The sequence below is a fragment of the Thunnus maccoyii genome, chromosome 4, assembly GCF_910596095.1.
Source record: "Thunnus maccoyii chromosome 4, fThuMac1.1, whole genome shotgun sequence".
Lineage (NCBI taxonomy): Eukaryota > Metazoa > Chordata > Actinopteri > Scombriformes > Scombridae > Thunnus > Thunnus maccoyii.
In genome coordinates, this window is record NC_056536.1 from 12,445,321 (window position 1) to 12,461,940 (window position 16,620).

The following is a 16,620-nucleotide window of genomic DNA, read 5'->3' on the forward strand; positions in this document are numbered from 1 at the left end:
ATAATAATAATAGGATACCACAGTATAAACAGTATGACAAAATCTGAACATGTAGATAAAAGGTAGTTTAATATAAAAGATACAAACAAGTCCATTAGATCAAACAAATGGTCACGCTAACAAAGCTAGCATCAGAAAATTAGATGTTAACTGAACTACAGGAGACTGAGAAGTGTAAATGCCCACAACTGAATTGTTTGTGTTGACCTTATGAACCCGTAAATGGAAGCTCATACCTCTCCAGCACAGTGCCGCTAGTGGTGGTTGGTGTAGCTATGTCTCCATCAGAGGTGCCATTGCCCTGGTTGAGGTTGGGACTGCAGACATTGTTAACCGAGGCAGAGGAGAAATCCTCTGGTGGATCTTCAGGCCAACCAAACTGCTCCTTGGTTTTACCGTAGATCTTGATTGAATCAAGCATGGTGACTCCAGCCGGGTCAACAGATGCTCCAACTTTAAAGTAAAAAGGAAGACGAAACTGCATCTGATGATAGTTTCTTAACAGTCTGCAGCTAATTCAACATGATCCAAGTTAAAGGAACAGCTGAGCACAAAATAAATATCCTTTGATTAAAAACAAGAAAGGTTGGATGGATATGCAAAGAAAACAGATATGTGACACAAAACACAAACAAAATATTCATTTATAAGATGTTCAACAGGTAGCCAAATATGATCATCATTAAAGATTCTTACTAAATATAGACAGCTTCTTGTCAGCCTGTAGGGCTTCCTCTCTGGTGAAGGGGAAGTCAAACCAGCGTGCTCTCGTCAGGTTTATCTGCATGGTGCGGCCAAAGACCTCCACATAGGAAGGAGCCCTCTCAATGGCCTGAGTGCCCACCTGCACCCGCATACCCGTCATCACCATTGAACTGTTGTTGTTGACCGCTTCCACTGTGAATCCCCCAGGCTAGAAAGAAACAACCAAAATCATGACAACCTTTAGTTAAGTGTACTACTACGTCTCATACAACAGTATAACACAAATACAAACATTTTTAGCATGAATGGCCTCAAAGCTTGTCTACACAGGAGACATTTTGGCTGTGTTTTTCAGTCATCCGTTTCATGTGCCTCTTTCTTTTCTTTTTTTTTTTTTTAAATCAATCCAGCTGTCTACACAAGCTGCATAAGGGCCCACATTTTACTGATAACCGAATCTGTTTACACTGTATCACGTATAATACAGTGATTGTGTGTTAGGTTATGAGGACAGCCAAAACGCAGGTGACCTACACTCAATATTGTGCCTGAATGCATCCTGTATAGACACAGATGGAGGAAGCTGCTGCTGTTCTGCTAACGTGCTATTTTCGTTATGCAGGCTGTGTAGACATTGAGTGCTTCCCATTTGGCTAATGATGTTTCCACAGCAGCCCAACTGTTCCTGTCCCATCAGATCAGCTGACAAATCAATAAACACATTCACATTGAAAGGGTGTTGCAATCCAGCAAAAGACTCTTCCACGTAGGATACCACTGTGGTTCCTCGTTCATAACTCCTCTGGCACTGTCATCGCACCTCCTCTTCTCCGAGACGCATTTAGGGGAACATCTTAAATCAATCGATTTCCAGGCCATGGGTAGGAGGAGAGAAGAGCGAGGACAGGAGGAAGCATAACTAACAGAATGGAAAGCACCCAACATGTCAGGCTTTTTTAGCCAAACAGCTCCGCTGTGAATGCAGGTTCGCCTGTGTCCCATTTTTTATTTAGTTTACTTGGATGCATAGTAAAAAAATAGTGAACTTGTATTTAAGTGAGACCATTTTGAGCATCAGTGTATAATACAGCTGTAAAACTAGCTCATTTGACAAAATGTTAATATAACCCTTAACCACTGGTACTCTTCAGACAGATTTTTGTAGCAGTTATGATTACTCACTTGACCTATACCTTACGTTGTGCTTTTACTGTAAAATTACATAAAACAAACACATGCATGACTAACAAAAAAGTCTCACAGGACTTTTCCAGCACAGAACATTATTAAAATGTTCCTACCTTTGTGTTAGCCACATACATCCCAGTGGAATTGAGCCTGTGTTTAATCTGCTGTCCATTGTAGACCTGCAGCAAATCATTTCCCCCAAACTCCACTTCTGTCAGCTGCTGGTTGTGTTCAAAGAAGTCCACTGGGAACGTCACCTGACTGGAGGTACGGGTGGCTGAAAGTAAAGTCATGACATTAAAATTTGAAAGTTTTGCCAGGCAGACGGCAGCTATAAATGGAAGTAAGCAAACATAATCCTTCACTTTTCTCACAGCTGTTGTACCAATTGGTCTACTGTGTGCACGAACAATTATCATGTGAAAGCATTAAATGTGTTAACGGAAATTTTAATTTTTTTCAACAACTGAAGTCTGTCAGGCATTCTTTTGTGGGTTACGGTAACCATTTAAATGTCAGCTGTGGTTAACCAGAGATTAACTGCATGTGATTATCATAACTGTTGTGTCATATATGTCTGGATCCACTTTCTTACGGTTTTGGTGATAAGAAAATAACTGCACTTTATTGGCCTCAAACTCACTGGTAGCAGCAGCTTTGCGCTTGCGGACAGGCTTCATGATACTGATACCACAGCTGGGTTGTAAGGAGGGTTGGAGCCAGTAAGAGGTGTTGTCCACATTGGCCATGTAGATTCGAAGGCTTCCGTCCTCACAGAGAAGAATCATTGTAGTGCGTTGTTGCTCGTTACTGGCAGTGTGTCGAATAGCTACCATGTCTTGAATCTGGGGAGCAGAGAAAATAAATTAAAGTTAAATCAATTTAAATCAACTCAGGTGGTGCATGGTTTCTCAATTATTGACACAATTTCATTCTTAATTATCATTTCTTGTAACTGTGTTTTATTAATGTGCAAATTAAGTGCTACCAATTCCCTGAAAAATATATTTTCATATGCGGTGTATATGAAAAGTCTTTATCATAAATAGCAAAAGCTTTCTATATAAATACACCACACACATGCCTGAATTGGACCTTTGTACTTTCATAAACATGCTCTTTTTACTTTCTCATTTTACAAGGCGTTTCCTTTCCCCCATTCTAGACATTGCTGAAGATCTTTTCCTAATCTACTGAAGACTGTTCCCTGTTACTACAGTAAGTGACCTTTACCTTCGCTTTGGCTGGCAGAGTTTTAATCTCTTGGATGAGGAAGGTGTCAGGCTTGACCATGATGACCAGCGGTATGCCTGTTGTCTGCTGCACACAGCACACCAGCCCTGGGTGGTTCATGACCTCGGACCATTGGCACAGAGCTGGTGACATCTTACTGCTGCCTCCATTAGAGCTAAAGAAGGCAAGAGGGCAAGACAGAGAAAGACATAAAAAATCAGAAAGGATGGGAAAGAAACAAAATGGGAGAGTAGGACGGTGTTAGGCTTGATTTTAACTACGCGTTCATGTGCACATCATGACAACCCCTGCTTGACGAATTTCACACTATATGTCTGCAAGATGCAATTCAGCACATGACTGGTGGGGGCAGCATCAGAGAGTGAGGTCAGCAGCAGACTTAACCACAGCAATGGGGGAAAGTTAAAGATACCTAGAGCTTGTCCGCAACTACCCGTATTTATATGATGTCTCCACTCCACAGTGACAAATAGGCATGCCAGAATAGCTGGTGTGAGATTGCTACTATGTTGCTGCTGCCACTTTTTCTGCCACGATATCATGTCAACAACATAGTAATCTCCTTGAGTGTGGCCATGGTGGCAAAAGTGGAAGTTAACAAGAAAGATATGTTGTCAGCCAGGGAGGATTAGCCCTAATCTGCCCCCCAGTGGATATACTTGTTAATCTTCCAGGTATACACAAAGTACACAAGCAAGTTTGTGAACAATGATGCTTGTGGTGCCGCCATTGTCTATATGTACTGTACGTGTTGGTAAAAAGCAACTACCATGTATCGGCTGCCTTAGAGTTAGCTCTTTCAGTTGCCCATTACATCTCCCAGACCCAACGCAGCAATAAAGAAGTGAGAAGACCGTATATAGTGTGGAAGAAATGTTACCCTTTGACATTGATGGGAAAGAGCCGTTGAACTTCTGTGGTGCTTCGGCTCACTGTGGCAGCGAAGGATTTCCCCTGGCTGTAGCTGAAGAAAAGCATCTGGAGCACATGGGAGTAATAAACCGACACACCACCTCCAGCCACCTGCCCGTTGCTGTCCTGGAGTCACACAGAAAGAATGTACCTCAATACTGCATTTTTGCCATTCAGCATTTTCCAGAAACATCAAACATGGTGTTCAAGTGGTGTGTAAACATCAACCAAACGTTCCAAAAAGTGATGGCAGAAATGTACTTTAGGGTAGGTTATAGTAGAGACCCTTACAACCAACAATAGTATGTTTTGCTGTTGACGTGGTAACAGTTGGTATAACGTCAAATATTTTGTGGGTATAATTTTATGTGGCCCACTTACCTTCAAGTCTTCATGGGTTATTTCCAACACGTTGGTGACATAGAAAGGGCCATGCTGGGCGCTGCTGGACTCGTCCATGATCTGGGTGTACATGTAACCTGCTGAAGACATGATGGCGATGATGTTTTTCCCGTCTTCGTTGAAAAGGAAGGTAGCATCGCGGATCTTGGAACTTGGGAGCAGGAAGTAGTACATGGGACTCAGGGCATCCACTGACAAGTCATATATCTGTTTGACAAGGGAGAAAAATGTAATATGACAACAAAATACAAACAAAAAGTATTGGTTGTTTTTTCACCAAATAATGTTTGTTAGCACTGACTGTTTTCTCAGTTCAAAAGAAAAAATCACCAATAATACATCAATATGCTAAACTAACGTACATGCAACATATAAAACAAAAAAAGTGCCACTCAGCCACCAGTACGTCTTTTCTCTTAATACATACCTTGACAAAGTCAGCAGTGATGATCGCCAGTTCAGTCTGCGAGCCTGGTAACCAGATAGCTTTGATAATGAAGTTGCCAGTAGCCAGTTGTGGGTGCAACACCAGATGGTCTGACACAGAGCCTGTGCTGCTGAAAGTTAGTACATGGCAGTCCTGGGAAAAAATGAAAGAATCACAAAGAAGAGACAGTCAAATAACTACATAGCAGCCATTCATATACAAAAGGTAATTGTAAATTTACTTAGCCAAGTTGCATGGACAGCTTAGTGAATTCTACCATGATTATGATCTAGGATAACTCAACTTAGTTTCTTCCTTCACTTGCATAATAAATACATTTTTGCCTTCAGTGTTTTCATTTCAATAAGTTGATTTGAACACATATTATTAGAAAACACACAAAACAGAACAATCTAAAATTTAGGAGAGGCAGGTTTTCTGACCTTAAGGCCACACACAGCAAGGTAGTCCTCATTACAAGGGTTGCCTGTGAGACTGAGGACAGTGAAAGGGACTGGGGCGGAGGCAAGACGGGTCAGTGTCAGCTTCCTCTTGCTAGAGTCAGCCTGCTTCAGGAGGGTGGACAGCTGCAGAACTGTTATCTGTGAACCAGGAGATGGAGAGAAATTGGATTATGTAGTGTTCTAACAGTGAAGACACTGCAACCTAGATATGAACCTTAAGAAAAAAAAAACAACTTAAATGATTTAGGCAATTATAACAAAAGCAATAAGTTAGTGAGACTCACCTTTCCCTTTTCATGGCTGACTGCAAGGTGCTGGCGACGGCCGTGGGGGGAGGACAGGACACACATAGCAACACGGCGCAGGACATGTGCACTAATGAGCTGGCGTATAGTTTGCCCCTGATCGCCACTGTAGTTCATCCTCACATTCTCAAATGCCCCTTCTTGAGAGCCGAGTGTGGGCACCTGAGGAAAAGATCAACATAAACAATTTCTAATATAGTATAGCTTCTAATAAGGTTTAAATAAATGACCATGAATAAAGGAATTAAGTGATTTTCCTAACCACTCTAAATTGTATAGGTCATCATACCATTAACTGGTCTGTCATCTCCACATTTTTGTCCTGAGTGTGCAGTTCGTTGAGGGCCTGCTGAGCCCGGCTGCTGCTTCCTACAGCTGATGCCTGCTGGAAGTTGGTCTGAATGGCTTCCATAAGAAACATGAGCATCTCCAGTATGACGGCTGCAGTAGATGATCCCATCTGTTGTGGAGAAACCGAGCCAAAAGCACAAGTCACACAATGTACAATGCAGTGGATGTAAAAAAACAAAACAAAAAAAACAACATAAGACCCATAACGTTATGTCCTCTGGGCAATCTTTTCAGGGGGAAAAAAACAAAAACAAAAAAACATGAAGCTAACAGACACAAGACAGAGACATAGTTAGTGATGAATCCAGAATAGATAACCATATTTTTCTCACCACTTGTGCTATCAACTCTTCCTGGCAGCCCTCAATGCTCTTGCACACACTGCTCTTCTTAGGTCTGTCTTCCTCACCAGGTTTGCCATCACAGATGGTGGCCTTGCCCTTGTCGGAGGGTGAGGCATTCTGGTGGCGGATAGCACTCTCAGGCATGCGTAGTTCACTCTGGAACGCCGAAGACTCTTTGAGAGTGGAGCCCATGCCACTGCTGGGGCTGCGTTTGACCAAGGCCTGTGGATGATACAACACACAGTAAGCCAGTGAGAAAAGCAAGGGTCGATACGCACGTGCATATATAACCGAATATGGCCGCACATCAAATACAAGCTTTTCACATAAGAGCATCATCTTTATGTAAATTCTTTACGATTAGGATAACTTTATTTTATTTCCTTTCGCTAGCTCTTCCACATTGTGGAGTATATAGTTCACAAAAAAATAGCCAAAGATAATGTGATATTGTGTTGGATGGAGGCGCTCTTTATCTAAACTGCTTCCAAAGGATATCAAATATCACTGATTGATAAGACTCTTGATAGCACTGGAACAATTGTAAACTATATTGATAAATTGAATTTGCTGCATGCCAGTACCATATACCTGTACTTTCACATTGTTATCCCCTTACAGGACAGTACAAGTCAACTCATAACATGTATAATTACAAAAGCGAAACAATGTCCATTTACAAAGGTGAAAAAAACTATTATGAGCCATTATAGTCATCAGACTGACAGAAGAAAATATTGCAATCACAAACACAAAGAAAGAATGCAACTGGCCAATCATACTGAAGGTAAAATGTAGTTGATGGTTGGTTCATTGCATGCAAATTCAAAATTCCATCATTTAAGGTTAACTAGGAAAGCTGGCCTTTTCAGTACACAAAATGTTTGTGACATTTGTAACATGATTTATCTCATTTTCTGGCCACACGTGTGGGCTAGCTATAACCCTGACCAAATGAAATGACTGGATGGAAGTCAATGGGGGAATGACTTGCAAGCCAAAGTTACCGCTGTTGTTCTCTTCCCATGATGACCTGAGGTATTCGGTCTCACCTGGCAGCTGCCATCCTCTTTGGCACCGCAGTCACAGAAGAAAGAGCCATATTTGGCATAGGAGATCTCATGGTCTTTGTGACAGACCTTGGCGCACACTGTGCACACACCTACCCCATCCACCATCTTACAGGTGTGACAGTGGTACCTGCAGAGTGAAAATGAACAAGTCATTGTACAGTGCAGTAGTTAAGTGATGACAGAATGTCACCTGCAAACTGTATTTCTATATAAAAAGGTCTGTAGGAACATATTACAGGACACATGAATAGCACATCACTGACACAATGACTAATAAGTACTTTCATCTACATAATGTTTACATATATAACAACTGAACATAATATTGTACATTGTTTCTTCACTATTCAATGGTGTGTAGTTGTCCTGGTTTTTCAGGATTTTAACACATGCCAACGACTTTTCTGATTCGTGTAAATCTACTGTATGTAGGATTTTTTATATATTTTCCTCTTCATTCCAACTTGAAAGGGTTCCTGTGTGACAAATCTATTTTCTGGTCTAACAGCCTCCTAATTTGTACCATGATTTAAATAAACAAAACAAAACAAAAAACTTATTCTGGTCTCATTCAAGAATCAAACCAAAATCATGGGGAACAATATTTTTCTCTTTACCAGTGCTGGTTCATGAATTCCTTCTGAGTAATAGTGAAGGTGCAGAGCTTGTTGCAAAGGGAGTCTTCATCCTGTCAAACAATGACAAACATGTTAAGATGGGTTGCTCCATTTAGCAACTGATGGAGCAAAGACATGTAATCCACTGCATAATGTATATATGTTTCTTTTAAAATCATGATCGAGCGGTCATCTTAATTAATCATCTTAATTGTTGTGTTTCATTGTTTATTCTCCTAAACACTTTTTCTAAATCAGTAGAGGAATGACAAGCAGAATATCTGGCATCTAGATAAAGATGAAGTTTCCCATTTCCTCATGAAATTACTATGAAGGTAAAATGTTATCTTTGTCAATGCCTACATTATATTCAGTTAGACTAGGAACCATATCAATATTGACTGATATGAAAAAAAAATTATCGTGATAAAAGTTTTCGCCATATCGCCCAGCCCTAGTTTAAAGTAACATTTTGTTGTTTTTCTATTGTCTGAGATTCGTCAGAACGCATCACTGTATAATAATTTGGCTTTAGCATTTAGAGCAAAACCTAAGAGATTACTTTATATGCCATGTAAACTTTGCAACCTTGCATAGATCATTTTTGCAGCAGCAGTTTCTTATAATTCCATCAGATTGTAAGTTCAGGTCTGTACTCTGTGCATTTATAAATCATGGCCCTGTTTCAGGGGGATAGACATAAAGGGATGTGATCTCACAGAGTCCTCTGCCTGGGAATCATCCTCCTCCACTGCAAGTTCCTCCACCCAGTCTGAGTCCACTTCCATGGCCTTTTCTTCTCCCTCCATCAGCAGCGCTGAGGTGCCTTGGCCACTGCTTTGCCTTAAGGCATTCATCACATCAGCCAGATAAGAGATGATGTGGCACGAGCATTCCAACATGCTGGCGTGCTGAAATCAAGGAACAGGTGCAAATAAATATCTTGATGGTTTAAGATGCTTATAACTCCCTTTGGAACCACCAAATGGAAAACACATGTTAGACTACTGTTTAAAATGGAATTACACCTGGTGCAATATACTGATAAATATAAAAACGTACCTTTCCTTGGGACAAGTTTGTGCTCACTTTTTCCACGACATTCTTCTGTGTTAAATACTTTTTGCTGCAGAGAAAAATAAGAGTATTTTAAAAAGAATATTCAGGAATTTAATATCCTCATATATATGATTTAATATCCTGATATTGGCTGAGGGGTTGGTTCACTCAATGCAAAGTATTTTTTCCATTCATGGTTATTAACCTGTCCTTTTACTGATTAATGGCTTTAGCCCACTGACGCTTAAAAAAAAAAAAACAACAACTGTAAAACTGATATCTTACCATCTAGTCAGCCAGTCGATAGCAGCCCTGTGCAGTTGCAGGTGGCCAGCCCCCTGTCCAGCGCTAGCAAGTGTTGCCATAATGACCATGAGTTCAGGAAAACCTGTTCCATCTCCATTGGCCAGCATGTCTGTTGCCATGGGAATGAGTGTGCTGAGGAGGACGGTGCACACTCCTTCGCCCACTTGGCTGTTGTCACGCACAATATGAGTGGTGAGCAGCTGCAGAAGCTGTCGGTTTTCCTGCACTATTTCCAGCTGCTCTGAGTCCTTTGGTGGTGTTGCTGTCATTCGTGTCAGCCAAGACTGCAGACGAGAGGGCTCCACACAGGCCAGCTGAGCCAAAGAGCCACACAGACACAGCAAACTGGGGTTTGGGCTCTTCTCCGCTGGGGATGACAGCAACACCATGAGATTTAAAAATATGGAGAAATCTGACACACCTGCAGCATGCAGCTTTTAAAAGGCGCCAGTATGCTTTCAACAAAGTGCTTCTCTGAACAATGTCTGAAACTGCCGCATTAGAAAATGTTTTAATTGAAACATTAATAAATAATAATATTAACTCTGAAAACAGTAGACTTACTGAGCTGGAAGAGCTTGGTGAAGAATTTCAGCACCCTGTTGCAGAACTTTGCTGACAGGTTTTCATTGGCTGTCGCCATCATAATCTGGACAAGCTCACCGCTGGGAAAAAAAAAAAGGGACAAAATAAGTGAGGCAGCTGTATTCATATGTAAAAATGTAGCCTGTGTCATCAGTTGAGCAGATACCTGAATGAAAAGAACTCTTCCATTGCCTTGCGGACTTGACTGCTCTCAAGCTGTTTTTCAAGGTACTGAAGGCATTCCTCAAGAACAGACTCATCCAAACCACTAAAATGATGAGAGGTCAAAGGTTGATAACAGCAGTGAGACTAAACCAAACAATTAATGTGCAGGCTAGAACAAAATGCTACATTAGGCTAAAAGCTACACAGAGTTGCATAGTGGGATGCTACCTGTTGGGGTCTGAGTGATTGGCAATGATGTTATAACACCCGGTCACCAGACGCTCGTAGATGCGGGCCAGGAAGGCGTCTGACTCTGATGGGCCGAGGATGCGCTCCAGTGAGGTGCTGCTGATCTCGGCTACACTCTCTGTGCTGCTCTCCAGGAGGAGTGGCAGCAGGGTGCGTACAACCTGCGAAGGATTCAGCTCCTCTGTGCTGAGGAGGCAGACACGCACAGAAATTAACTGGAGATTTCAAGTTTTTCATAAATAAATCCATCTACATCTGCTTCAAAGCTGCACATTTAACTTATCAGATTGTATGGACAACTGGCTGCCGGTTGATACTAGTTTATCACATTTCCTGGAGGCCAAATGTTAAAATGATTCCGATTTTAATAAGGACTGGACAAGCACTTACACAATGAGGTCACCGGTGAGGCGAACCAAAGACAGCAGGATGTGTTTAAGAGAGGAAGCCAGAGGCAAGGACTGGCAACTCAGAGTTCCCAGGTGAGCAGCTTGGATGGCACTGATGTAGCTCTCTGATGGGATGGTGTCATTGGCAAACGCATTTCGCTGAGAAGGAAAACAAACCAAACTATTAGTCTCATGATTGCTGGTACAATAATTCATTTATATGAAATTATATTTTTCTACTTTTTGTTAATATTCTGCTTATTCCTATATTTATTAAATGGCTTAAAGTATATACTTTTGATAAGAATCATCATTTAAAATGGACAACCTATAATAAATTAAATCAGATGGAAATATATATTATACAGAAATGTTTTAAATTAATGTTACATAAAAACACAAACATCTCAGGGCTGCACTCAGCAGTCATATTCAGCATAGTGTGAGTATCTGGTATGTTGTGGTCGTCTGGTCAGTGCTAAGAAGTGACATAGGAGTGGATGGTCTTGGGACACAAAAAAATGTTGTTCACGTACCCACGAGCCGATATTGGGGAATTCATTGGTGTGGATGCTGTTCCAAGTCTCACATATTGTCTGTACAGCCGACGGCAAGTTCTGCATAACACTATGGCCTGTGAAATTACATTTAAAAGGTTTAGGTTAAAACACAGTGTGTGGTGAAAATGAATGTACTGTTTAACATTTTTATTTAGTAATTCTTCCACATACCCAGTGTGTTGGCCTTGCAGCGGGTGGAGCCAATAGACAGAACTGCAGCATAACCTTGAAGCTTGGCATCTGTTAGCTTGTTCTCCCCTTCCTCTGGGATGTTCATTAGTAGGTAAGACCTGATCGAGACAAAATTTGGTTCAATAATTTGATTACGATATGCAGGTTTGCATATAAAGTTTAAAAGGTAATCTCTAATATGTGGATATTACAAACATAAACACAGGCTTTTTTGGATTTAATTCTGAAAATACAGTTTGGCCTAGTTCTTGTATTAGAAGGTGTTGCTCATTGCAAAATGGAGCATTAAAGCTCTGCTGTGAAGGAAGCAATTATCACGCAGTTATCAACTACATCCTAGTATTCCAGTCTGCTAGATAATACATGACCTAGACCAGCTAGTCCCATGTTCCAAAGATAAGCACAATGCAGAAGTTAAGAATGATCTTTCTCACCTTGTGAAGGCTGTGTAAACATCAGTGAGCTGTAGTGTGGCAGAAAGCAGGTTCTTTGCGATCTCAGAGGACTTGTGGGTGTCTGCCTCAATGGCAACCTTAGACAAATGCTCATCTAGAGAGACCTGCACTTTGGAGATGACTGCATCCAGTGTATAGATGGCTTGTAGAGAGGGCAACTGATGAAGTGGAAGAATAACATTCGGGTCTACACTGGAGAAGGTGGAAATCTGTAACAGAAGAGTGACAGTTGAGTTAAAACTTAACCTGGACAACAATCTATACATAGGTTATCAATGACAATATTGTAATTGTTACCTGTCTGGCAATGTACTCCTCTGCTAGCTCCACATCATATTTAACCGTGCTGCACTTAGCAGCTGTCATCTCAACCAGAGAGGCTGCTTGGTCTGCTTTCATTCCCTGCTTCACCAAGTGTTCCTGTCAATGATGACATGGGCTCAGTCACACATCAAAGTAAACCACAATGAAAAATTATGACATTACAGGATTATTGTACAGTCTATGACGTAAATTTGAAGTCCCATAGAAATCAAGAAGTCAATCATTTCAGAAATGTAACTGATTTTTTTGAAAATGTAATTATAATGAGTAGCATTTGTGATTATGAGTAGAATAATAATTAGTAATGATGAGTAGAATAATCATAAATGTCATAACCAATCACATCTGACTTGACCATGAGACGAACGTAATATTTTTCTTTTACTTGTCTGGGCATCTATCAAGCTAATTAGCATTCGGCAGTACTTTCAGGCATCAACAGACCTTGATCCAATTCACGTAGGTAGACACCCGGAGACGTGAGGACCATCGCAGTGTGTGCAGGATGTCGCTCTCACTGGGATCACTGCAGCCAGTCTTGAGCTGCTCCATGTAGGCTTTCGAAGGTGGTAAAACCCCCAAGATCCTCCACAGCACTAGGAAGTAGTACTGAAGGGAGCAGGCCTCCTGTGCAGGATGATAAACAGACATACAGTTCTACAGACAGTTCAAATCTGTTGCATTTCATACTCCTCACTTCATCCTTTTTCTGTCTCTCTGTACTTTCAGCTTTCAAATAAAAGGCAACAATAACAAAAATAATCTTAAAAAAGCTTGTAATTTTGGAAGATACTCACTTATTTTTTCTAAATTAAATTCTAAACCTTATATTTGCTTCAGATAAACTTTAAAATACATGTCGCACAGATTAAGGACTGTGGATTTTGTCCCCATCACTAACATTGGAAGTGCATTAGGATCTCTAAATGGTATGAACAGGATGAAGAATCACAACAAACAAAACCTGTTTCCATGTACCTGACTACTGTTTTAAGACAGACCTGAATATTGTGAATCTTTTAAAGCATAACTACACACTAAATCATTTTTTTATACTGTGCACATAATAATATTGGTCTATGTTGGCATTATGATGTTAATACAGGTGATTCTTCTTACAACACACATTTTGTGAAAAACGACTTTTTCTTATCAACACCAGCTTATTTCTGTCTGCTTGGATTTAAAAATTCAGTTCAGTCAAATTTTCTGCCCCTCCCTAATTTTCATATCAGCTGTGTGTATAAATATCTGAACACTGGCTAACTGTATCCTCAGTTTGTGCCTCTCACACAAAGCTGTTGGTAGTGTTAGGAAGCCTGATAAAAGGCGGCAGAGAGGCAACGTTGTGCTACTCAGAGAACCGTGGTTATGCAAATGACCCCAAGATTTATTCCTTTTCTGTGGCAGGAAACGCACAGGCCCACCAATAACTATATTCAGAGCTTAACAAGATATTCAGGGCTGACAGCAATAATGCTAATCACAATAATCCCCCCCAACACACACACACACACTGGAGAGCCTCTCATAGCAGAGCTGCTAGCTCAGCTACAACACACAGGTACCACACAGAACCTTTTACAAAGGGCCATGAATGTGCTTCTAGTGACTGTCAGAGCTCCAGCGGACTCTCTGTGTTTCCAGCACAGACACAGAGAGTCTGACAGCAGCTCTACATTGCCATTTGTGCTACACTGAGCGGTGGTCAGTCTCTGTCACACTGTCGGTAGGTCACTCTGAACAGTGCCCACTTACCTCCCTGCGTCACACACTACGTGGCCACGAGGCCACGCCCCCCCACAGTTGTCCTGTGCAGTCCTCTGCTGCATTTTTTAAATATACATGGGTTCAAAAGAGCTAGGAGAATCTGATTGTGTAGTAACTCTTTAACACTTCCTGGTGGTGTTTCACTTTCAAAATGGAACCGCAGGAAGGCTTTTAACTGAAGTACATTCAGACGCACAGCCTTGGTCATGGAGGTTAGAAATTGTACTGACTCACTGTTTAATAAAAAGTGTCTCAGATCAAGACATACCTTTAGTATAAAGGTATAGCTACAGCGAGCTGGTAACTTGAAGAGCTGCAGGCAACAGGTGTTTGCTGCAGCTTGCACAAGCCTCTGATGCCACCTACATCATGGGCCTGTTGACCCCATTTACACAGTTCATGGTTCGTTCATGTGGTTTGTTCTCACCATAGGAGTGATGGGCTTGCTCTCCTGTCTTCTTGCTGTGTCAAACTGGGAGCCTGCTGCCAGGAGTGAGATAAGCCACGCATACAGTTCATCGTATTTAACTGCTCCATTGAACAGCTTAGGAAAGACCTACCAGAAAAAAGGGAACAGGGAAATATGTATCTAAAAAATACACCACCTTGACAATACACACTTCCAAGACTCTGGTCACATCACTGTATGAATAAAAACATTTCATAAAAAGATATAACAAAGGCTCAAGTCTCACCTTGCTGTCTAGTCTGCTGATATCATCTTCAGATGCCTCAGGGGACAACACGCAGTAGAATTTGGGCTGAACAATTGAATCTAAGAAAGGTTGAAAACATAAATTATTTTGTCATCTAGTACCAACATGAACAGCCACATTTTCTTCACAGATAAGTAAGAACACAGAAAATATGAAATACATGTGTGCAAGTTGCTGAGGTTGGGAGATTACTGCCAGTAATGTCAACACTGGTAAATCTCGGCTGTGGCTATTAAGTGTTTCTATTCTACTGGTGACTTTGGCGGGTAGACGACCAGTGCTCAGATAATCTTTATGCTAAAAAAATGCAGTTGACAAGTTTTTGTATCTACTGTCTTGTTCTGATCAGTGAATTTAAAAAAGTACATTTGAACTCCTCGTCTTACCTGCTGAACAGTGTTTGGCCCAGTTCTCCTCCACCTCCTTGAAGCCGTAGTAAAGAGGGAGACTGCCTCGTTTGCCACCTTCCTGAATAGAACTTGGCCCAGTGGATGGTGGAGTGAGGAGGTTGTACTGCACCTATAAACAACATTCATGGTAGAGAGAAGCTAAATCTTTTTTCCTGTCATCATAGTCCCACATCACATTCATTAAGAGATTCAGCATTAGAATAACAATGATTTATACTACTAAGTGGAATATTACTTAACTACTAATCATTTTACTCTTACAGCAAGTAACTCAAGACAAAAAGTTACCAGATCAGGCAACCACTTAAATAAGTGAATCTATGGAACTATCAAGATGTGAAGCCAGTAGTGATTGATGAATTATTAAATGAATGTGTTTTCAGGACAGTATTTTGCTTGAAAGTATAAAATCAAGTAACAAATGTTTCCAAATAAATAAAACCAAACTTAACCTATGCAGTTTGCCATCAGGACAACACAACAGCCACTTGAAAATAAGCATTTACCTGTTCAAAAAGGTACAGTGGAGCCTTGGAGTAGTGGCGCAGCAGGTAGTCAAAGACTAGCAACAGGCGGGCCAGGTTGAGGGGAACAGCCTTCAGCTGAGAGTCTCTGCTCTGTGCCACTTCAGTGATGGCCTGGGTGACAAGGGTGAGGACTGACCGTCGCCCACGCTCCGACAGATTATGGAAAAGGAGTAGCAGGAGCTGGAGGTGCTCCACATTAAGGTCATCCTCTCCATGAACAGAACCCTGGATAGTGTGTTGTTTCAATGTTCCCAAAAATCTATGAGAGCAGGAAAGGAAATGTAGAAGAAAGGAGAAACAGGTTAAAAAATAAATAAATAAACTGTGCAGTTTCTGTGTTTTCCCACAGTTCAGATGTGGTATAGAAACACAGCTCACTAGCTAATACGATATCTAGTTGGTTTTTGTCATGAGTCAAAGGTTGAGCTTGAGCAACTTCAAAAATTAATACACCTAACTGATATTCAAGGTTAAAACAGGTTTAAACTAGTGAGGTTCCCAGAAGAGGCAGATGAGAATGCCATAGTTGCCATACCTTTCCCAGACTTTCATGCACTCAGGCACATCTGGTTCTCCTTGCACACTGGCTTTGTGCTGCCATATGAGGAGAAGTCTGGAAAGGACTGACAGCGATTGAGGGTGAATGTAGAGAGGCCAGGGTCCCTCTGAAAAGGGTGCAACACCTAACTGCTGAAGAAGAGTGCTCTGGGAATGACAAGAGATACAATAGTAAGACATCACAAAACAACTCTGAAATTATAGGCTCATTATTTAAATTACAATCATGCATTGAAAAGGAAGCAATTCTATATTACTTGTGCAGGATTAGGTGCACAATAGCAAACTGTATGTGTATGTATGTAGAGGTTTT

At 41.1% G+C, this 16,620-nt stretch overlaps 1 protein-coding gene across 7 annotated transcripts in view; it reads right to left on the reverse strand.

Annotated features, from left to right (window-relative positions):
- Positions 1-16,620, reverse strand: part of ubr4 (ubiquitin protein ligase E3 component n-recognin 4) — a 55,119-nt gene that overhangs the window by 23,463 nt on the left and 15,036 nt on the right. For 4 of the 7 annotated variants that reach the window (XM_042407789.1, XM_042407787.1, XM_042407788.1 and 1 more), the window contains 31 exons: positions 16,285-16,454; positions 15,729-16,008; positions 15,199-15,331; positions 14,792-14,871; positions 14,524-14,652; positions 12,771-12,953; positions 12,300-12,422; positions 11,982-12,211; positions 11,527-11,645; positions 11,332-11,429; positions 10,797-10,954; positions 10,386-10,592; positions 10,159-10,260; positions 9,972-10,072; positions 9,387-9,774; positions 9,105-9,168; positions 8,762-8,953; positions 8,043-8,113; positions 7,360-7,552; positions 6,341-6,574; positions 5,947-6,117; positions 5,637-5,819; positions 5,332-5,490; positions 4,889-5,041; positions 4,441-4,668; positions 4,028-4,185; positions 3,127-3,301; positions 2,537-2,738; positions 2,007-2,170; positions 697-913; positions 237-453 (listed from right to left, as the gene is read on the reverse strand). In XM_042407789.1, coding sequence (XP_042263723.1) covers positions 237-453; positions 697-913; positions 2,007-2,170; positions 2,537-2,738; positions 3,127-3,301; positions 4,028-4,185; positions 4,441-4,668; positions 4,889-5,041; positions 5,332-5,490; positions 5,637-5,819; positions 5,947-6,117; positions 6,341-6,574; positions 7,360-7,552; positions 8,043-8,113; positions 8,762-8,953; positions 9,105-9,168; positions 9,387-9,774; positions 9,972-10,072; positions 10,159-10,260; positions 10,386-10,592; positions 10,797-10,954; positions 11,332-11,429; positions 11,527-11,645; positions 11,982-12,211; positions 12,300-12,422; positions 12,771-12,953; positions 14,524-14,652; positions 14,792-14,871; positions 15,199-15,331; positions 15,729-16,008; positions 16,285-16,454 — 5,282 coding nt within the window. The remainder of the gene's footprint in view (positions 1-236; positions 454-696; positions 914-2,006; positions 2,171-2,536; positions 2,739-3,126; positions 3,302-4,027; positions 4,186-4,440; positions 4,669-4,888; positions 5,042-5,331; positions 5,491-5,636; positions 5,820-5,946; positions 6,118-6,340; positions 6,575-7,359; positions 7,553-8,042; positions 8,114-8,761; positions 8,954-9,104; positions 9,169-9,386; positions 9,775-9,971; positions 10,073-10,158; positions 10,261-10,385; positions 10,593-10,796; positions 10,955-11,331; positions 11,430-11,526; positions 11,646-11,981; positions 12,212-12,299; positions 12,423-12,770; positions 12,954-14,523; positions 14,653-14,791; positions 14,872-15,198; positions 15,332-15,728; positions 16,009-16,284; positions 16,455-16,620) is intronic. The other 3 variants (XM_042407793.1, XM_042407792.1, XM_042407791.1) reach the window with 1 other exon arrangement.